Here is a 17,891-nt window from a genome sequence, read left to right as displayed (position 1 = left end):
ATTTAGTTTAACCTGTTGCCTATTTTTTGACAATTTTTCTACACAATTCGAAAAATAAATTTTTTTTAAAAACTGAAAAAGTGATTTAAAATTGATTTTTTCATCACTTATACTTTTATATGCTGTTCCCACAGTTTGCAAAAAGAAAAGATATTTTCACAAAACTGGAAAATTTAAATAAGGTTAATTTTCTCCGTCACCCATACTTTGCCATACTTTTCCCATACTTACAAAAATTAAATATTTTTCAAAAAAGCTATGAAATTTGATGAAAAAATAATATTTCCTTTCGCCCATTCTTTCAAAAATAAAATGTTATTTAAAAAAGCTAAAAAATGTAATAAAAATTTTTTTTAAAAAGTAAAATTGAATAAAATTTAGTTTAACCTGTTGCCTATTTTTTGACAATTTTTCTACACAATTCGAAAAATAAATTTTTTTTAAAAACTGAAAAAGTTACTTAAAATTGATTTTTTCATCACTTATACTTTTATATGCTGTTCCCACAGTTTGCAAAAAGAAAAGATATTTTCACAAAACTGGAAAATTAAAATAAGGTTAATTTTCTCCGTCACCCATACTTTGCCATACTTTCCCATACTTACAAAAATTGAATATTTTTCAAAAAAGCTGTGAAATTTGATGAAAAAATAATATTTCCTTTCGCCCATTCTTTCAAAAATAAAATGTTATTTAAAAAAGCTAAAAAATGTAATAAAAATTTTTTTTAAAAAGTAAAATTGAATAAAATTTAGTTTAACCTGTTGCCTATTTTTTGACAATTTTTCTACACAATTCGAAAAATAAATTTTTTTTAAAAACTGAAAAAGTGATTTAAAATTGATTTTTTCATCACTTATACTTTTATATGCTGTTTCCACAGTTTGCAAAAAGAAAAGATATTTTCACAAAACTGGAAAATTTAAATAAGGTTAATTTTCTCCGTCACCCATACTTTGCCATACTTTTCCCATACTTACAAAAATTAAATATTTTTCAAAAAAGCTATGAAATTTGATGAAAAAATAATATTTCCTTTCGCCCATTCTTTCAAAAATAAAATGTTATTTAAAAAAGCTAAAAAATGTAATAAAAATTTTTTTTAAAAAGTAAAATTGAATAAAATTTAGTTTAACCTGTTGCCTATTTTTTTAAAATTTTTCTACACAATTCGAAAAATAAATTTTTTTTAATAACAAAAAAATTTAATTAAAATTGATTTTTTCATCACCCATACTTTGGTATACAGTTCCCACAGTTTGCAAAAAGAAAAGATATTTTCACAAAACTGGAAAATTTAAATAAGGTTATAATTTTCTCCGTCACCCATACTTTGTCATACTTTTCCCATACTTACAAAAATTGAATATTTTTCAAAAAAGATGTAAAATTAGATAAAAAAATAATATTTTCCCTCGCCTATTCTTTTAAAATTAAAATATTTTTTAACAAAGCTGAAGAATGAAATAAAAATTAATTTTTTTAAACAGTAAAATTGAATAAAATTTAGTTTAACTCGTCGCCTCTATTTTGACAATCTTTCTACACAATTCGCAAAATGATTTTTTTTAAAAACTGAAAAAGATACTTAAAATTGATTTTTTTATCACTTATACTTTTATATGCTGTTCCCACAGTTTGCAAAAAGAAAAGATATTTTCACAAAACTGGAAAATTAAAATAAGGTTAATTTTCTCCGTCACCCATACTTTGCCATACTTTTCCCATACTTACAAAAATTGAATATTTTTCAAAAAAGCTGTGAAATTTGATGAAAAAATAATATTTCCTTTCGCCCATTCTTTCAAAAATAAAATGTTATTTAAAAAAGCTAAAAAATGTAATAAAAATTTTTTTTAAAAAGTAAAATTGAATAAAATTTAGTTTAACCTGTTGCCTATTTTTTGACAATTTTTCTACACAATTCGAAAAATAAATTTTTTTTAAAAACTGAAAAAGTGATTTAAAATTGATTTTTTCATCACTTATACTTTTATATGCTGTTCCCACAGTTTGCAAAAAGAAAAGATATTTTCACAAAACTGGAAAATTTAAATAAGGTTAATTTTCTCCGTCACCCATACTTTGCCATACTTTTCCCATACTTACAAAAATTAAATATTTTTCAAAAAAGCTATGAAATTTGATGAAAAAATAATATTTCCTTTCGCCCATTCTTTCAAAAATAAAATGTTATTTAAAAAAGCTAAAAAATGTAATAAAAATTTTTTTTAAAAAGTAAAATTGAATAAAATTTAGTTTAACCTGTTGCCTATTTTTTTAAAATTTTTCTACACAATTCGAAAAATAAATTTTTTTTAAAAACTGAAAAATTTACTTAAAATTGATTTTTTCATCACTTATACTTTTATATGCTGTTCCCACAGTTTGCAAAAAGAAAAGATTTTTTTACAAAACTGGAAAATTTAAATAAGGTTAATATTTTTCGTCACCCATACTTTGCCATACTTTTCCCATACTTTCAAAAATTAAATTTTTTTTTTATTAAAATGTACTATTACATTTTTAATTTGAATTTACTAATTAATATTGTATTTGGTTACCTTTATTTTTTTCTGTTATTTGCTGTCTTTCTCCTTTTGCAATATTCTTTCTATTTTTCTATTTTAATTTTTTTTTGCGTTTTCGGCTTGTCAACTAATTTGGTTATATTTTTGTTTTATACATAATTTCATTGTTTTTTTTTATTCTTTGAAGATAGGTTTACTCTTTAAAATTGTTAAAATGACTAGAAATGTAGTGTAAAAATGATGATTGTCGAGTGTTTTCATTTTTCTGGTGTTATTTTTGTTGCTCCTCATTTTAACACCTATAATTGGAGTTAAAGTGATACCCCCTGTTTAACTGTGCTTGATATTATATAATTATAGGTATACATATACATATATGTGCTGCACAATTAAAAAGGAATTTCATATAATTCATACAATTTGTTTAATGAGGTAAATAGCTTTAATATGATTGCTTTTTGTAGCCATAACTAAATTGCTTAGTTACAATCGTTTAAGGACTATAGAGTTATGACTGGCATTGAGTTCGTTGCATGGTTTATGAATTGTAAACGCTGTATATACCATGGCGAGTTAATGAAAACAGTTCAAGTCCCCTCTCTTGCGTCATGTAGCGGCGCTTCTTTTAAGCTACGCTAAATATTAAATGTTATTTAACAATCTGCCTAAAATAGGAAAAAAATGTTGAATTTTGAAATGCAAAGATAGCATTACGCGTGCATAATGCTAGCTTTACGCGTCTACGCGATACGCGCGTCTCGTATATGCGGAACCAGTATGATAGGGACGCCCGATCAGGCCCCGATCAGGGCCATGACACTGCACAGGAAATTGCCTCGTCCTGGAGAAACTAAGATGCATAATAAGGCAAGAAACGAAGACACTGGACTGTGAGTCGTGTCGCTTTGCCAGAAGACTTCTGACTATTCTGATATATCAGTCGCTCTCGCCAGTGATGAATAAGAAGGCTTGCTTGAATATTGTGAAATATAGGCGCATGTACGGAAGCGCCTATACGCCACTGTAAGCGAAGTGCGTGTGTGTGCCTAAAGTAAGGTACACATGCCAGAATTGCGTGCGAGGGACCCCTTTAGGCTAACCGAAATTTCCTAGAATAGAATGAATTGCGAGCGAGCCTACCCCCTAGGCTAGCTGAAATTCGTTAAAATTAAACGACTGTGTGAAAAAGAGGTTATGTTTGACGTTCTTGAAACGTTAACTTAGTTAAAAGTTTCTTTTTAAATAATTAAAAAGTAGAAATTTTGTGAGGTAAGTTGAATTTATTTAGAAATAAGAAAAATTAAAATAATTTTTTTGAAATTAAATTGATAATTGTTAGCTGTGTAAGAAACTTATGTTTAATTAATTAATAATTTCTTAACTCTTATTAAAGAGTTTCAAAAATGCTCGGTTTTTTTTAAATTCGATTTTTTACTTCATTGTTTGTACCTGTATATTGAAGAAAATATAAATAAAATTTTCCATAAATAATACAACTAATATTTTTTTGCAGAACGTTCAGTTTAATTCCTGAAAATGGATCAAAATAATTATAGACAAATTATTTTAAAATTTGGCGACGAATCGCAAAATATTTTCGTTGAAAATAATAAATTAAATAAAAGTACTTTGGAGGAATACTTTCCCAAGGGAAGTACTTTAAAGTACATTTTAAATGGAGAATCTTTTCTCCCAAATGCGGATGCCAGTTTTATACATTTGAATCCTGCAGCCGATGAATACTTGGTGTCACTTCCAAGAGGTAATATTTATTTTAATTTGCTTTATTATTCATTTTCTTTAAATAATCTTCATTAATAAATAAAAAATTTTTTAGTATAATATCCAAATTATTGTAATCTAATCAAAGTTTAGTCGATTTTTATTTTTCTCTATCGAAATTTGAAACTGTTAAATTTAATTTTTTATGAAAAAAAAACAATTCATTAGAATTATAGCATACAATTTATTTATATGTTAATTTGTTTTATTTAACATTTTTATCACTTTTAAAAAAATTGCTCCTTTTATTCTATTACTATAAAAAATATACTGTCATGATTCAAAATTAGTTATGAGTTTGGCTTTTTTTCATTTTTATAAATTTTGAAAATAAAAAAAATTCCCATAGGACAGGGAAATAAGAAAAGAAAGGAAAATATACAATTATCAAAAATGTAAAATTATCTAAATTTTCGTTCTCATCTTAAAAATTGGAAAATCAATCATACATAATCTATTTTCAATTTTTGTATTTAACTTATTGAATTCTGACAAGAATTGATTTTAAAAAAAATATTTAATTTAAATCTTAGAAACTGTTTGAATATTATTGTAAATATAATCGTATTTTTTAAGAAATCTAACTAAAAATTTGGTAAATTGTTGACTTTTACGAAAAATTAGAATTGTTAAGAGGAAAGCAGGATATAAGAGATATAAGAGGATATAAGAGAAAAAGTGAATATTTTTTTACGAATATCAGGGTAATGCATAATCAAATTTTTTGTGATAATCCTAAATAAAATGAGATAATTTTTTTGGACATTGAATTGACTAAAGAAGTTTTTGGAGTCGTAAATTTTAATTTCTTCATAGCTTCTTTTTTAATAATTAATTAAATTAAAAAATAGCTTGTATTTAATGTTCTGACTAAAGGTACTCTTTTCTTATATTGAAGTGATGGAAGGATATAAATTTTTTAACATTTCTTATAATTTTTTATCTTGATTAAATAATTAAATAATTAATAATAATTAAATACAGTAAAACCTTGTTTATCCGAGACTCTTGTTTATCCGAGTCACTAAACATGCTCGGATAATGCGGAATGACTCGAATAAAACGGATGGAGCGACCAAGTCTGGAAAAAAATTTTCACAGAACCACTACTTACATTCATTGTATGTAAAATTTCATCTGTTTTTTGTCGTTTGGTATTATTTTAACACTTTAAACATATAAAAAGTAATTAAAATTTTCATTAGTTCGTATTATCCGAGGCACCTCTTCCCTTCATTACCTCGGATAATCGTGGTTCTACTGTATTCAAAAAAATTTATCTTCTTATATTTCCAATTGTAACATTCTGCTGAAATTAAATTAATGGAATTTAAACTTGATGTATCTTGATGTATATATGTGAATTATATTTTCAGATTTTCTTGAGGATTTACAAAATAACATTGATGTAAGTTTTATAAAGAAAATTATTTAATTTTCTTATAATATATATATAAATATATAATATAACACCTGAAGCTTAAATTGTTTTTTTATCAATATAATTTTTTAATTTCATATTTTATTTTTTTTAGATTAAAAAAAAAAATGTGTTTCTTATAAAACGGATAAATGAGTATTTTAATGAAGGCTGCACTCATACAGATATAGTATCACGCATCAGAAAAAGTTGTAATATTCAGTTATCATTGCGGACTTTATCTAGAATAATGAGAAAATATGCCATGAAGAGAAAAAATATAAAAGAGAGTCCAATTGAAGAAATTGCTGTTGCCATTTTATTGGAGATCGAGGACAGTGGTCATAATCTTGGATATCGCGCTATGTGGAAAAGATTACAAGGATTGTACAAATTAAAAGTTAAACAAAAGACTGTGATGAAATTACTGAGAATTATAGACCCCGAAGGCGTCGAAACTCGCTCTAGATATAAATTGAAACGTCGGATTTATAATGTTCCAGGGCCAAATTTCATTTGGCATGCTGACAACCATGACAAGCTTAAAAGATTTGGATTTCCAATATATGGTTGTATAGACGGATATTCGCGGAAAGTTTTATGGATAGAAGTATCGAGAACCAACAACAATCCAGCCATAATTGGTTCTTATTTTCTGAAAGCGATAGAAAAATGTAAATTTTTACCAACTTTAATTAGAACTGATAAAGGAACTGAGGCCAATTTAATGGAAGATTTGCACATGGCTTTAAGACATTCGCATAATGACGAATTCAGTGGCACTAATAGTTTTTTACGGGGGAAAAGTACGAGAAATCAAAGGATTGAATCATATTGGAGACAATTCAGACAGCATATGGGCGACTTTTATATCAACTTATTCAAGAAAATGGAAGAAGATAATTTACTAAATGTAAGTAATAGGGTACACATAGAATGTTTACGATATTGCTTCGAATTGGTAATTAAAGAGGACATTAGAGTGACAATTAAAGAGTGGAATGAACATCGGGTAAGAAAACAGAACAATAGGAACGTAGTCGGTGGAATTCCGAATATGCTTTTCGAATGCCCTGAAATGTTTGGTGCTACAGATTGGAAGAAGGAAGTAGATCTTAATCACGTGTCTTTTTTAAAAAAATATACTGAAGAGCCATATTTGATATCTCCAATCTTCAAAGAATTTGCAGATGATGTGCTACAAATGTCTCCACAACCATCAACTGCTGAAGAGGCTTACAACTTATATGTAAAACTTATAAACATGATCGAAAAGTTGTAGGCAAATTAGTGATTAGTAGAGAAATTATTTATTTACTCATCAAATGTTTTTAAGAATAATTGAATCTTTTTATGAAATTCTATTAAAATTGTCTTGAAAATAATTGAATTCCTTTAAAGAATTTTACTATTTATAAAAGTAATTTGAATTTTTCCAAAGATTATGTACGTGTAATATTTGTTAGTAATAATTATTAATTATTACATTTATTATTTAATTGTTTCTGTAATCATAAAAATGTCAAGAATAAAAAATTTAATTTATTTTTTCTAATAGTTTATTTATATTGTTTAAATGTTTATAGATATTTTCATTATTACATTATATGTATGTCTATATATCAGGGAATTCAGGGAAAATTCAGGGAAACTAAAATTGGTCAGGGAAAAGTCTGGGTTTTTTAGTAAAAGTACTGGAAAAAATTGAATTTTAAAAATTCATGAAAAAACTCTAAATTTTTATGTTTTTTTTGTTTGCCTCGTAAACTATGAAATTACCCCAAATTTTAATACAAAACCTTGAATTTTTTCTATTTCAGACAATAATTTCTTTTTAAATAACTTAATTTTACAAGAACTATCATGAAATTATGACTTAAAAATTATTTAATAAATCATTCTAACAATTTTCATAAATTCTTGTCAAAATTTCAATTATCTTTATATATAATAAAATTCTGTAATATTCAATTATTTTTATGTATAATAAAATTCTTCACCGAAATTCAAACTTTTTTTAGAAAAATTTTAATAACATTTTTGAGAAAATTTTTAATTATTTTCATAAATAATAAAACTCATCGCAGGATTTTAATTAATTTTTGATACAATATTTTAATCAAATTCATTTTTTAATTTCAATAATTTAATTCTTCTAGAATTTTCTAATGAAAATTGATTAAAAAATGAATTACCGAATAATTGATTTATTATTTTTGCAAATAATTGAATTCTTGCAACGAATTTTATTACAATTTTTTCAAATAATTGATATTTTTGAGAAAATATGCTACTTTTTAAAAATAATTGAATTCTTACAAAGAATTTTATTTGGATTTTTGTAAATAAAAAAATTTTTTTTGAAAAATTTCATGGTCTTCGACTCGGAGTGATCGCCTTCTTTATGTTTTGTAATAATATTCTTATAAATTTTTAAATTTCCAAAAAGGTTTGAATTGGAATGTATTGAAGAATTTTAATTTCTACGGTAAAAAAATAATGATTAAATATTTATTTAAAAAAGAAATTATTAATGTTTTTGAATAATTTTACAGTTAATGAAATTTGTAGATAAATATAATAGAATATTTTTTTGAGTTTCTAATAATTTTTAGAGTGAATCAAAATATTTTTTAGGGTTAGGGAAAGAGTGAAAATTTTGTCTGGAAATCAGGGAAAAGTCAGGGAAAAATAAAATTACATATTTGTGGCAACCCTGCATATATATAGATATATTATGTATAATCTGGCAGCGCTGATTCAAAGTAATAGAAGAATAATTTGCTTAAAAAAACTGAAGTTATAATTGAAATTAAATTTATTAAAGAGAGCATTTTCATTTCTTTTGTTTCATGAAATGATCTACTTTACCCATTATTTATAATTTATTATTATGTAAATTATGAAATTGTTCATTTTCAAATAAACTTCAATTTTTTGGTAATTTTAGATTCAACATTTAAAAAATTCACTTATTAAGTACATATTAAGTAAGTATTATTATGTATTATATAATTCATATAAAAATAAACATTATACAATACAGATATAAATATTAAATTACTTTGACAAAATACTTTTAAATGCTTAAAATTTTGCTTAAAAATATGTTAGTTTGTTTAGTCAATTTTTCATTTTACCTTTCTAAATTCTATTTCTTTGACATATTTCTTTAAATATTTATTTTCAAATTTAATTTTTCATAACAATTATTATTCTTATTATTATTAAAAATAAAGGATTTTTTAAAAATAATATTCTTTGTCCAGTTTAGCGCATTTGCTCCACTCCCCCTATTACTTAATTAAAATTATGTGAATATTTAATAAACAAAATTTCTTTACAATACTTTAAAATGTGAGTATCACTTTTTTATTTGACAATAATTTTTATAAAAGAACATTGAACTTTGTTCATTTTTAACAATATTTTGTATTAAATTCGCAAGTTAATAAATATTTTGTAAGACGTGAACAACTTTTGGCAAAATACTTAATAACAAAATATGAAATGTCGGAATAACATAAGGTAATATATGTTTTCAATAATTTTTTACTCAACATTGAAAGATTTTAAACTTAAAAATTTAAATATGTTAAATATTCAATTTTTAATAATAAATGAAACAAAAACGATGTACACTTACACAATGATATAAATTATACATTCAGTATTAAACACTACCAGTCTTAATCACAGCATGTAATACTTTGAGGTTTATTCTCTAAACATTTGAAACGAAACATACTAAGCTTAATTTTTGTAATGTTAGTATACAATAAAAAAACGAACTATTAAAACAATTACTTTGTAAAATATTGCAAAATAATTCTTAAAGAACTATTTATAATGAACACATTATATCGATTTGTACTTTCAAGCTTTACAGAAACAGAATAATCTTATATGAAGATGTGCAAAACCTTCAATTCATATTTTATACAACCAAAATTGAATTACATTTTTTGTACTGATAGGCACTCTAATAATGTTACAACATTTGGTCGCATTTGTGGGTCGTATGTAAAATATTTTTCAACGATGTGTTGAAAAAAGTAAGGAAGAGATTCTAAATTTGGAGTTAATTTTTGTTGAAAATTTTGTGCTAAAGACAACATCAAATTACGTCCTTGAATATTCCACACTGATTCCTCTGAAAACAATTCGACAATGGTACACCCAAATGCCCAGATATCCGACTCTACGGTGGCTTCTTTATGGTCCAAAAATATTTCCGGAGCCATATATAAGTACGTACCTCGAATAGTACCGACACTACTCGACTCTAAATTTGTGATAATTTTACTTTTTCCCAAACCCATGTCGCATAATTTGACACTGTAATGGTTATTAATTAAAATATTTGATGGTTTTATATCCCTATGAATGATAGGTGGTGATTGCGAGTGTAAGTAGCAAATTGCAGAGCATAACTGGCGCAATATATGCATTTTTGAAGAAAATTCTAGTAGCATTTTGTTATCTCTCTCTTTGGGGAATAAAATGTCATACAAAGATGAGGAATCAAAAAGCTCCATAACGATATGAAATTGTGATGGAGTTTCACTAACTGCCATAATCATAATAATGTTCGGATGTCTGATTATATCAAGGAGCTGTATTTCTCTCAAGGCAAGAGAAATATTTCTTCCTTTCGTAATAGATTTTATAGCCACATCACAATGAATATACTTCCCTCTTCTCACTATTCCTTGCCCCCCTCTTCCTAAAATGATGTCAGAAAATTGTAATTGATTTTCTTTGATGAAAGGTATAGACACTTTAAGCAATTTTGCTTTTTCGACCTTTGTGCATGTAGGTGTTTTAAAAACATGCGCAGAGTGTTCATTTCTTTCCATTTTCGGCATATTACTATCAATTGGTGCTTTTATTGTTATGTTTGAGAAAGAAGGTGATTTAATTGAGTCATTTTCATTAGTATTAACATATGATTTTTTCAGTGATTGTGATGAACTCGAGACAGATGATTGTTCGAATAACTTCGAAGATGACGGTGGTTTTGAAATAGAAGAATTTTCCATGGACTGTGAAGAGGACGATATGTTAATAACAGACGATTGTTCTAATGACTTTGACAATCTTGGCACTTTTGGGACAAACGATAGTTCAAATGGCTTCGAAGATAACGGTACTTTTGAGATAGGCGAATTTTCCATGAACTGTGAAGAGGACGATTTGTTGATGACAGACGATTGTTTTAATGACTTTGAAAATGTTGGTACTTCAGGTACAAACGATTGTTCCGATGGCCTTGAAAATGGCGCTACTTTTGAGGCAGACGATTTGTTTATGGACTGAGAAGATGACGATATGCTGTTGACAGATGATTCTTCTAATAAGTTTGAAAATGACGTTACTTTTGGGACAAACGATTTTTCCCATGCCTCTAAAAATGGCGATACTTTTGAAACAGAAGATTTCTTCATGGACTGTGAAGAGGACGATATGTTGATGACAGACGATTGTTTTAATGACTTTGAAAATGTCGGTACTTTAGGTACAAACGATTGTTCCGATGGCCTTGAAAATGGCGGCACTTTTGAGACAGACGATTCTTCCCATGGCTTTGAAAGTGACGATACTTCAAAGTCAACAGAATTTTTACAATGTGATGAATCAAAACTTGCGTGGAACGTAGGTACATCTTCCCGAAAACGATTAAAATTTTTTTCATTTAATTCAACCGAGACTTTTTCAATATTAGTCGCTGTTTCAGAAATTATTTTGCTTTCTAGAATTGAATTTTTTGTCGTCAATACACACAAACTTAACGAATGATTAGTGTTTTTTAATTTCAATTTACTAAATGTCCAAAAGTCACATAGTTCATTTTTTTCATTTAAGTATGTGGTAATAGGATTTCCATCGTGTGTTCCAATAAAAACTGTACTTTTTTCAATAATATCTGCATTATGCTCATCAATATATTGTTTCAAAATTGTAGATTGCAATTTATCAATCGGATAGTCCTCATTGAAATTTAATACAATTTTTTTCTTTTCTCCTAGAGGTCTTCCCACATAGTGGTATTGATCTGTACAAGATTTTCTATGCTTCCAGGAAACATGCACAATTCTGTTTAAAGGCTTCTTTGATTTATTAAATTCTTGTGACGTACTTTTTTTATTCTTTATTAAATCTTTGTCTTGATTTTTATTACTGATTTTTTGTCCAAAAAACTGAAAAAAAATTATTTTAATCATTAGTCTTATATAAAAAAATTTCAGAGTACAATAATATTGCTGAATATTTACTTATTTTAGGGCGTCTACTATTTTCGTTCAACAAAATTCCTGATTTATTTCCACCTTTGTCCTAATTTTTCCTTGTTTTTTTCTCGTCAAATTTAAAATTATTAGACTTTTTATGAATAATTACATTTTTTGAAAGTAATGTTTTTTTTTAATAATTTTAATTAAAATCTTTAAAAATAATTGAATTGTAGAGAACAATTTAATTATTTATAAAGATAAAATAAAATGTCATAAAATGTTCATAAAATTCAATTATTTATCAATTATTAAATTAGAATACTTTGAAAATTAAATTTGTTAAAAGTTTTTAATGAAATTCATAAATTTTATTATTTTCAGTTAAATTTCTCAAAAATTTGATTAATTCGATAATTTTTTTAAAAATACTTACATAGGTACTATACTTGAATCAGTGGCTGATTTTTTACTATCAAATTAATTATTGTCAACTCAAATTTAGAGAGCAGTATAAATATCTATAAAACAATGAAATAAAAAGAGATTTTTTAAAAGCAAATTAAAATAGTAAAACTTTTTTTTAATTTGGTGAAAAAATTCCCAGTTTGGCATAAAATTCCTAGCTTATTCTCGGTTTTTCCTGGTCAGATTAAATTCCCGGATTTCCCGATTAGTAGACACCCTGTTATTTACACAAATATAAATGTAATCACCTTTTTTCCTTCTGGTTCGTCTTTCCCCTTGTAAAGTTCGCCTAGCATGTCAAAATAACGTTGTCGTCTCTTTGTTCCTACTTCAGGTAATTCAGCATTACCTTTGCATATAACAGTAAACTTCTTTAGTCAATTCAATGTCCAAAAAAATTATCTCATTTTATTTAGGATTATCACAAAAAATTTGATTATGCATTACCCTGATATTCGTAAAAAAATATTCACTTTTTCTCTTATATCCTCTTATATCTCTTATATCCTGCTTTCCTCTTAACAATTCTAATTTTTCGTAAAAGTCAACAATTTACCAAATTTTTAGTTAGATTTCTTAAAAAATACGATTATATTTACAATAATATTCAAACAGTTTCTAAGATTTAAATTAAATATTTTTTTTAAAATCAATTCTTGTCAGAATTCAATAAGTTAAATACAAAAATTGAAAATAGATTATGTATGATTGATTTTCCAATTTTTAAGATGAGAACGAAAATTTAGATAATTTTACATTTTTGATAATTGTATATTTTCCTTTCTTTTCTTATTTCCCTGTCCTATGGGAATTTTTTTTATTTTCAAAATTTATAAAAATGAAAAAAAAGCCAAACTCATAACTAATTTTGAATCATGACAGTATATTTTTTATAGTAATAGAATAAAAGGAGCAATTTTTTTAAAAGTGATAAAAATGTTAAATAAAACAAATTAACATATAAATAAATTGTATGCTATAATTCTAATGAATTGTTTTTTTTTCATAAAAAATTAAATTTAACAGTTTCAAATTTCGATAGAGAAAAATAAAAATCGACTAAACTTTGATTAGATTACAATAATTTGGATATTATACTAAAAAATTTTTTATTTATTAATGAAGATTATTTAAAGAAAATGAATAATAAAGCAAATTAAAATAAATATTACCTCTTGGAAGTGACACCAAGTATTCATCGGCTGCAGGATTCAAATGTATAAAACTGGCATCCGCATTTGGGAGAAAAGATTCTCCATTTAAAATGTACTTTAAAGTACTTCCCTTGGGAAAGTATTCCTCCAAAGTACTTTTATTTAATTTATTATTTTCAACGAAAATATTTTGCGATTCGTCGCCAAATTTTAAAATAATTTGTCTATAATTATTTTGATCCATTTTCAGGAATTAAACTGAACGTTCTGCAAAAAAATATTAGTTGTATTATTTATGGAAAATTTTATTTATATTTTCTTCAATATACAGGTACAAACAATGAAGTAAAAAATCGAATTTAAAAAAAACCGAGCATTTTTGAAACTCTTTAATAAGAGTTAAGAAATTATTAATTAATTAAACATAAGTTTCTTACACAGCTAACAATTATCAATTTAATTTCAAAAAAATTATTTTAATTTTTCTTATTTCTAAATAAATTCAACTTACCTCACAAAATTTCTACTTTTTAATTATTTAAAAAGAAACTTTTAACTAAGTTAACGTTTCAAGAACGTCAAACATAACCTCTTTTTCACACAGTCGTTTAATTTTAACGAATTTCAGCTAGCCTAGGGGGTAGGCTCGCTCGCAATTCATTCTATTCTAGGAAATTTCGGTTAGCCTAAAGGGGTCCCTCGCACGCAATTCTGGCATGTGTACCTTACTTTAGGCACACACACGCACTTCGCTTACAGTGGCGTATAGGCGCTTCCGTAGAAATATAGGCGCATGTGCGTTACGTGAACGCGTAGGAGATATAAGACTCCCCCTGCCCATTCCGACTCGGGCGCCATATGACCGTCTCTGTCACGCGTCCGCCGCCCCCTCGCCCCTTGCGCTCATGCCACCCCCGCCTCTCCAGCGCGACCAGTGAGCCCCCCACTCCGCCTCCACGGCATATCCATAGACATATACACAGTGTCTATGGGCATATCGACGAGAGCCGAGCGCAGGCGAAGTCGGCCGAACGCCCCCGACTCGGGCTCTGCGCGCTCAACTCAACCTCGAAGAAGCATAGTTGCATTTAAACTGCCATCCCAAGGAGGTCTTCCGAGTCCTGGGATAGCTCGCGCTCCCCACGAAACACGGCAAAATTTTGTTTTCAATTTTTAGGTACACTGCAAATTACGATGAAAAAAATCGAAAGGTCAATTTTTCAATTTCAATAACAAAATGAAGCTTTAAAAATTGAATTTAAAAGAAAACCAAGTTCATAAGTGTTGTACAAGGAACAAAAAAGAAGTGTTACAGAAAGGACAATGTCCCTACTTCCGGATTGTGTCATCTTCTTCCGTTCCCATTCTGGATAAAGAGAAAAAAAAGTGTTTCTTTTTCGTGAATGGAAATAACTAATTGGACCCAGTTTTTATTTCATTTCTCGTCACTTGTTTGATTTTTTTTATTTATTTTATTTTCCAACGAAGACCGAAGAAGAAAGAGGAGCGAGAAAGTTGTGCAATCCGGGTTGCCGCGTGGGAGACCTGTCGCTTCAGATGAGTCTTGGAAAGATGCTGCCGAGAGATACTTAGCAGGTGAGTCGCGATTATGAAAAACGATGCCGGGAACTGTAACTCGAGTAATGGACTAAAAGCGTCTATATATTAACGATGGCGACATAAACTAACTTTTGTATATTACATTTTTTATTAATCTCGATACACGAACAATAAATGTATTTTAGTATATGCAGGATTTGAAATTCGAGTACTTGACGGTTCGCCGCAGGCGAGCTTTTTACCCTGAAAGCCGAACACCGCGGGCTGGAATGAACGAGAGACTCAATTTGTGAGAGTCATTAAATATTCCGCGGTTCCGCTAGACGAACCGAATTGATGCGTTCGTTTTCATATTTCGGTAAATAAATCGTCATCTACTCTTTATATACATGTCCAGAAATATTTTATGGTCAATGTTGTTTAACGCTTTTGTTAGTTTACAATTTTTTTTATCAATGTCTGTCATGTTTACTGTTCTTATTTTATTTATTTTATTTTTCTCTCTTATTTTCCTATGTTTACTTCTTTTGTCACTTTTCAACTCAATTATTTTAGATATTTTTTTAAACATTTTTAACACTTTTTACTGTATTTTAATTTTATTGTTTAATAGTATTTTATATAATTTAATTACATACAGAACTTTATTTTAACTCTTAAAAAAAATTCCTATTTTTAATTTTTTTATTTACAGTTTGAATGATTTTTGTTTATTATTAATTTTTTTTACTAATCCTTTTTAAATTTTAAATTATTCAAAGCAGATGAACATTAAATTTCAACTGTCAAATTACAGTTACTGTTAAAATTAAATTAATTTTTCAGTTAATGAATTTAATGAAGTAGTAAAAAGTATGACGTATTGAATTAACAAATAAATGCAATTTTAATTGAATACGAATTTATTAATATTTACAACCTTTATTACTTTATTTATTTCTTTAAATTTAATTCTACCTATATATTTGTAGAAAGTAGAAGAGTTGATGATCAATTCTGAGATACTGTTTTAATTACCTTGAAATACGACCTTTTTCAAATGATATCTGAAGGTTTTAATTTATAAGTCGAAAAAAGTTGAAGAAATTTCTGTGCTTTGCAAAAAAGTTCTCGAGAGTCTAATTAAATGTCATTGACTTTTGAAGAGAGTCTCTAAATCTTAAATAGTTCATTCCTTTTCGTTTGCGATTTTTGTCTTTTTTTTATTGATTTATATTCATCTAATAATTTTCTTTTAAGCATACATAGTAAAAATTGCTAAATTTTAAAATTCTAAAAATTTAATTGTTGTGTCTTTATCTATAGGCTTAATGTAATTATGTAAAGGTCGAAATTATTTTTTTTTTAAAGTTGTAAATCTCTATTTCAACTTCTTTTGGTGGTTTATTAATTATTTATGATTTTAAAAAATTCCGTTTTAAGGAATCAAAAATATATAATTTAAAGAACAGGATTCATGTTTAGTTTAATTTTCCATTATTTCTAAAAAATTCTGTTACTTCAATGTCAATTTTAATGAAAAGAGTTTTGTGTGTAGACAAAATTTGTTATTCTCTGCTGGATAGTTGAAAAGGCATTGTTTTCAATCGAAAGGAAAGAAAACCTTAAAATCTTTGGAATATTTAAAATTTATTTCTATTTGTGGTCAATGTCGTAATGCCTCGACCTAATTTTATTATTTCAACATATATTACAATTTACAACCGTAGCTTTCATATTTAAAATTTGATTCTTTTCTATGCTTACTGTGGTTAAAAATTCTGTTTGTCGGAAGCACTACTTCCTATATTAAATTAGAATTGAGATATTCGAATTGTTGTAATGATTTTTGAAATTTCAAGCACTTTCTAAAGGAACAGCTTGTCATTCTCGGAACTAAGCCATTCAGTTTTTCATTGTTTACCTTCGGTTTTGTTTCAGAAAGAATAATCTTTTTCTCATTCTTTTTATATATTTTTTTCCCTTCGAGTTCGCATTTTATTGTGTTCGGAAGTCACTAGTGATTCTAAGTTAACGGGGCACCAGCGAATGGCTTTCTGGAAACGAGTATTTCGCGTGTGAAAACCCATCGGGCGAAACCCTTGAATAAGAAATTGCCTTTACTTCAACACTTAGGTATAGAGAAGACTTTTTAACAAAAGATTTATTCCAGAAACTCCCTCTATCTTTCCCAATACTTAATGTTTATTATTTACCGGTGAAAAAAAATTACACTCAATTAAATGAGAAAAAAAAATTAAAAAACAATTTTAATAATAAAAGATATTGTCGCCCATATCTTTGAAAAATGAAAAATTAATATTCTCGAAATACTCAAAACCAACTTTCGCTGGTTTATTTACAAAAGGAAAAAGTAATAGAAAGGAAAATAAAATACAGGTCTTGAATTATTCTTTTTTTGTAAATATATAATCCGCGGTTAATTTTGTGTGTAGTCTAACTATTTTTAAGCTACACTTTATGAAAGGGTCGTCGAATGAAAAATAACTTAATACACCCATATTACCTCCATTCACTTTCATCTCCGAAAATTATGACATGCGAGTGAAGTCGTATTAGTGTTCGTGGTTCACGTAATAATAGGTTGTGTGCCACGCCTTACATCAACTCGAAAATTATTTTTCGTGTCTCACGAGTTAATTAAATGTCATTTTCATTTACCCCTTCAATTACATTTCCTTTTTTCTTTTTTTTACTTTAACACGATTCTTATTTGTTTTTCTAACAAAGATAATTTGAACATTTG

The 17,891-nt window shown here is 26.8% G+C and overlaps 2 protein-coding genes across 2 annotated transcripts; one reads left to right on the top strand and one right to left on the bottom strand.

Annotated features, from left to right (window-relative positions):
- Window positions 1-3,608: 3,608 nt before the first annotated feature.
- LOC122501804 lies at window positions 3,609-7,058 on the top strand. Its single transcript, XM_043611552.1, has 4 exons — window positions 3,609-3,800; window positions 4,045-4,293; window positions 5,690-5,721; window positions 5,849-7,058. Exons 2-4 carry the CDS (start codon window positions 4,068-4,070, stop codon window positions 7,013-7,015), a joined length of 1,425 nt encoding a protein of 474 aa, XP_043467487.1. The 5' UTR covers window positions 3,609-3,800; window positions 4,045-4,067; the 3' UTR covers window positions 7,016-7,058.
- A 2,238-nt stretch (window positions 7,059-9,296) lies between these two features.
- Window positions 9,297-14,483, bottom strand: LOC122501803 (probable serine/threonine-protein kinase DDB_G0281745). Its single transcript, XM_043611551.1, has 4 exons — window positions 14,097-14,483; window positions 13,604-13,852; window positions 12,680-12,780; window positions 9,297-11,933 (listed from the first exon to the last, which is right to left on the bottom strand). The coding sequence occupies exons 2-4, from the start codon at window positions 13,827-13,829 to the stop codon at window positions 9,690-9,692; spliced, it is 2,571 nt and encodes an 856-aa protein (XP_043467486.1). The 5' UTR covers window positions 13,830-13,852; window positions 14,097-14,483; the 3' UTR covers window positions 9,297-9,689.
- Window positions 14,484-17,891: the final 3,408 nt, after the last annotated feature.

The sequence above is a fragment of the Leptopilina heterotoma genome, unplaced genomic scaffold (assembly GCF_015476425.1).
Source record: "Leptopilina heterotoma isolate Lh14 unplaced genomic scaffold, ASM1547642v1 Lhet_214, whole genome shotgun sequence".
Taxonomy (NCBI): Eukaryota; Metazoa; Arthropoda; class Insecta; order Hymenoptera; family Figitidae; genus Leptopilina; species Leptopilina heterotoma.
The sequence above is the reverse complement of the archived record's forward strand: the minus strand, read 5'-3'. Positions and strand labels throughout refer to the sequence as shown.

What these genes read in the sequence shown, in the direction of transcription:
- LOC122501804 (XM_043611552.1), top strand. Translation starts at nt 4,068, where the DNA reads ATGGATCAAAATAATTATAGACAAATTATTTTAAAATTTGGCGACGAA. An exon ending in CTTGGTGTCACTTCCAAGAG is followed by an intron (nt 4,294 to 5,689) that starts GTAATATTTATT and finishes TTATATTTTCAG; the next exon opens with ATTTTCTTGAGGATTTACAA. An exon ending in ATTTACAAAATAACATTGAT is followed by an intron (nt 5,722 to 5,848) that starts GTAAGTTTTATA and finishes TATTTTTTTTAG; the next exon opens with ATTAAAAAAAAAAATGTGTT.
- LOC122501803 (XM_043611551.1), bottom strand. Translation starts at nt 13,829, where the DNA reads ATGGATCAAAATAATTATAGACAAATTATTTTAAAATTTGGCGACGAA. An exon ending in CTTGGTGTCACTTCCAAGAG is followed by an intron (nt 12,781 to 13,603) that starts GTAATATTTATT and finishes TTATATGCAAAG; the next exon opens with GTAATGCTGAATTACCTGAA. An exon ending in ACGAACCAGAAGGAAAAAAG is followed by an intron (nt 11,934 to 12,679) that starts GTGATTACATTT and finishes ATTTTTTTTCAG; the next exon opens with TTTTTTGGACAAAAAATCAG.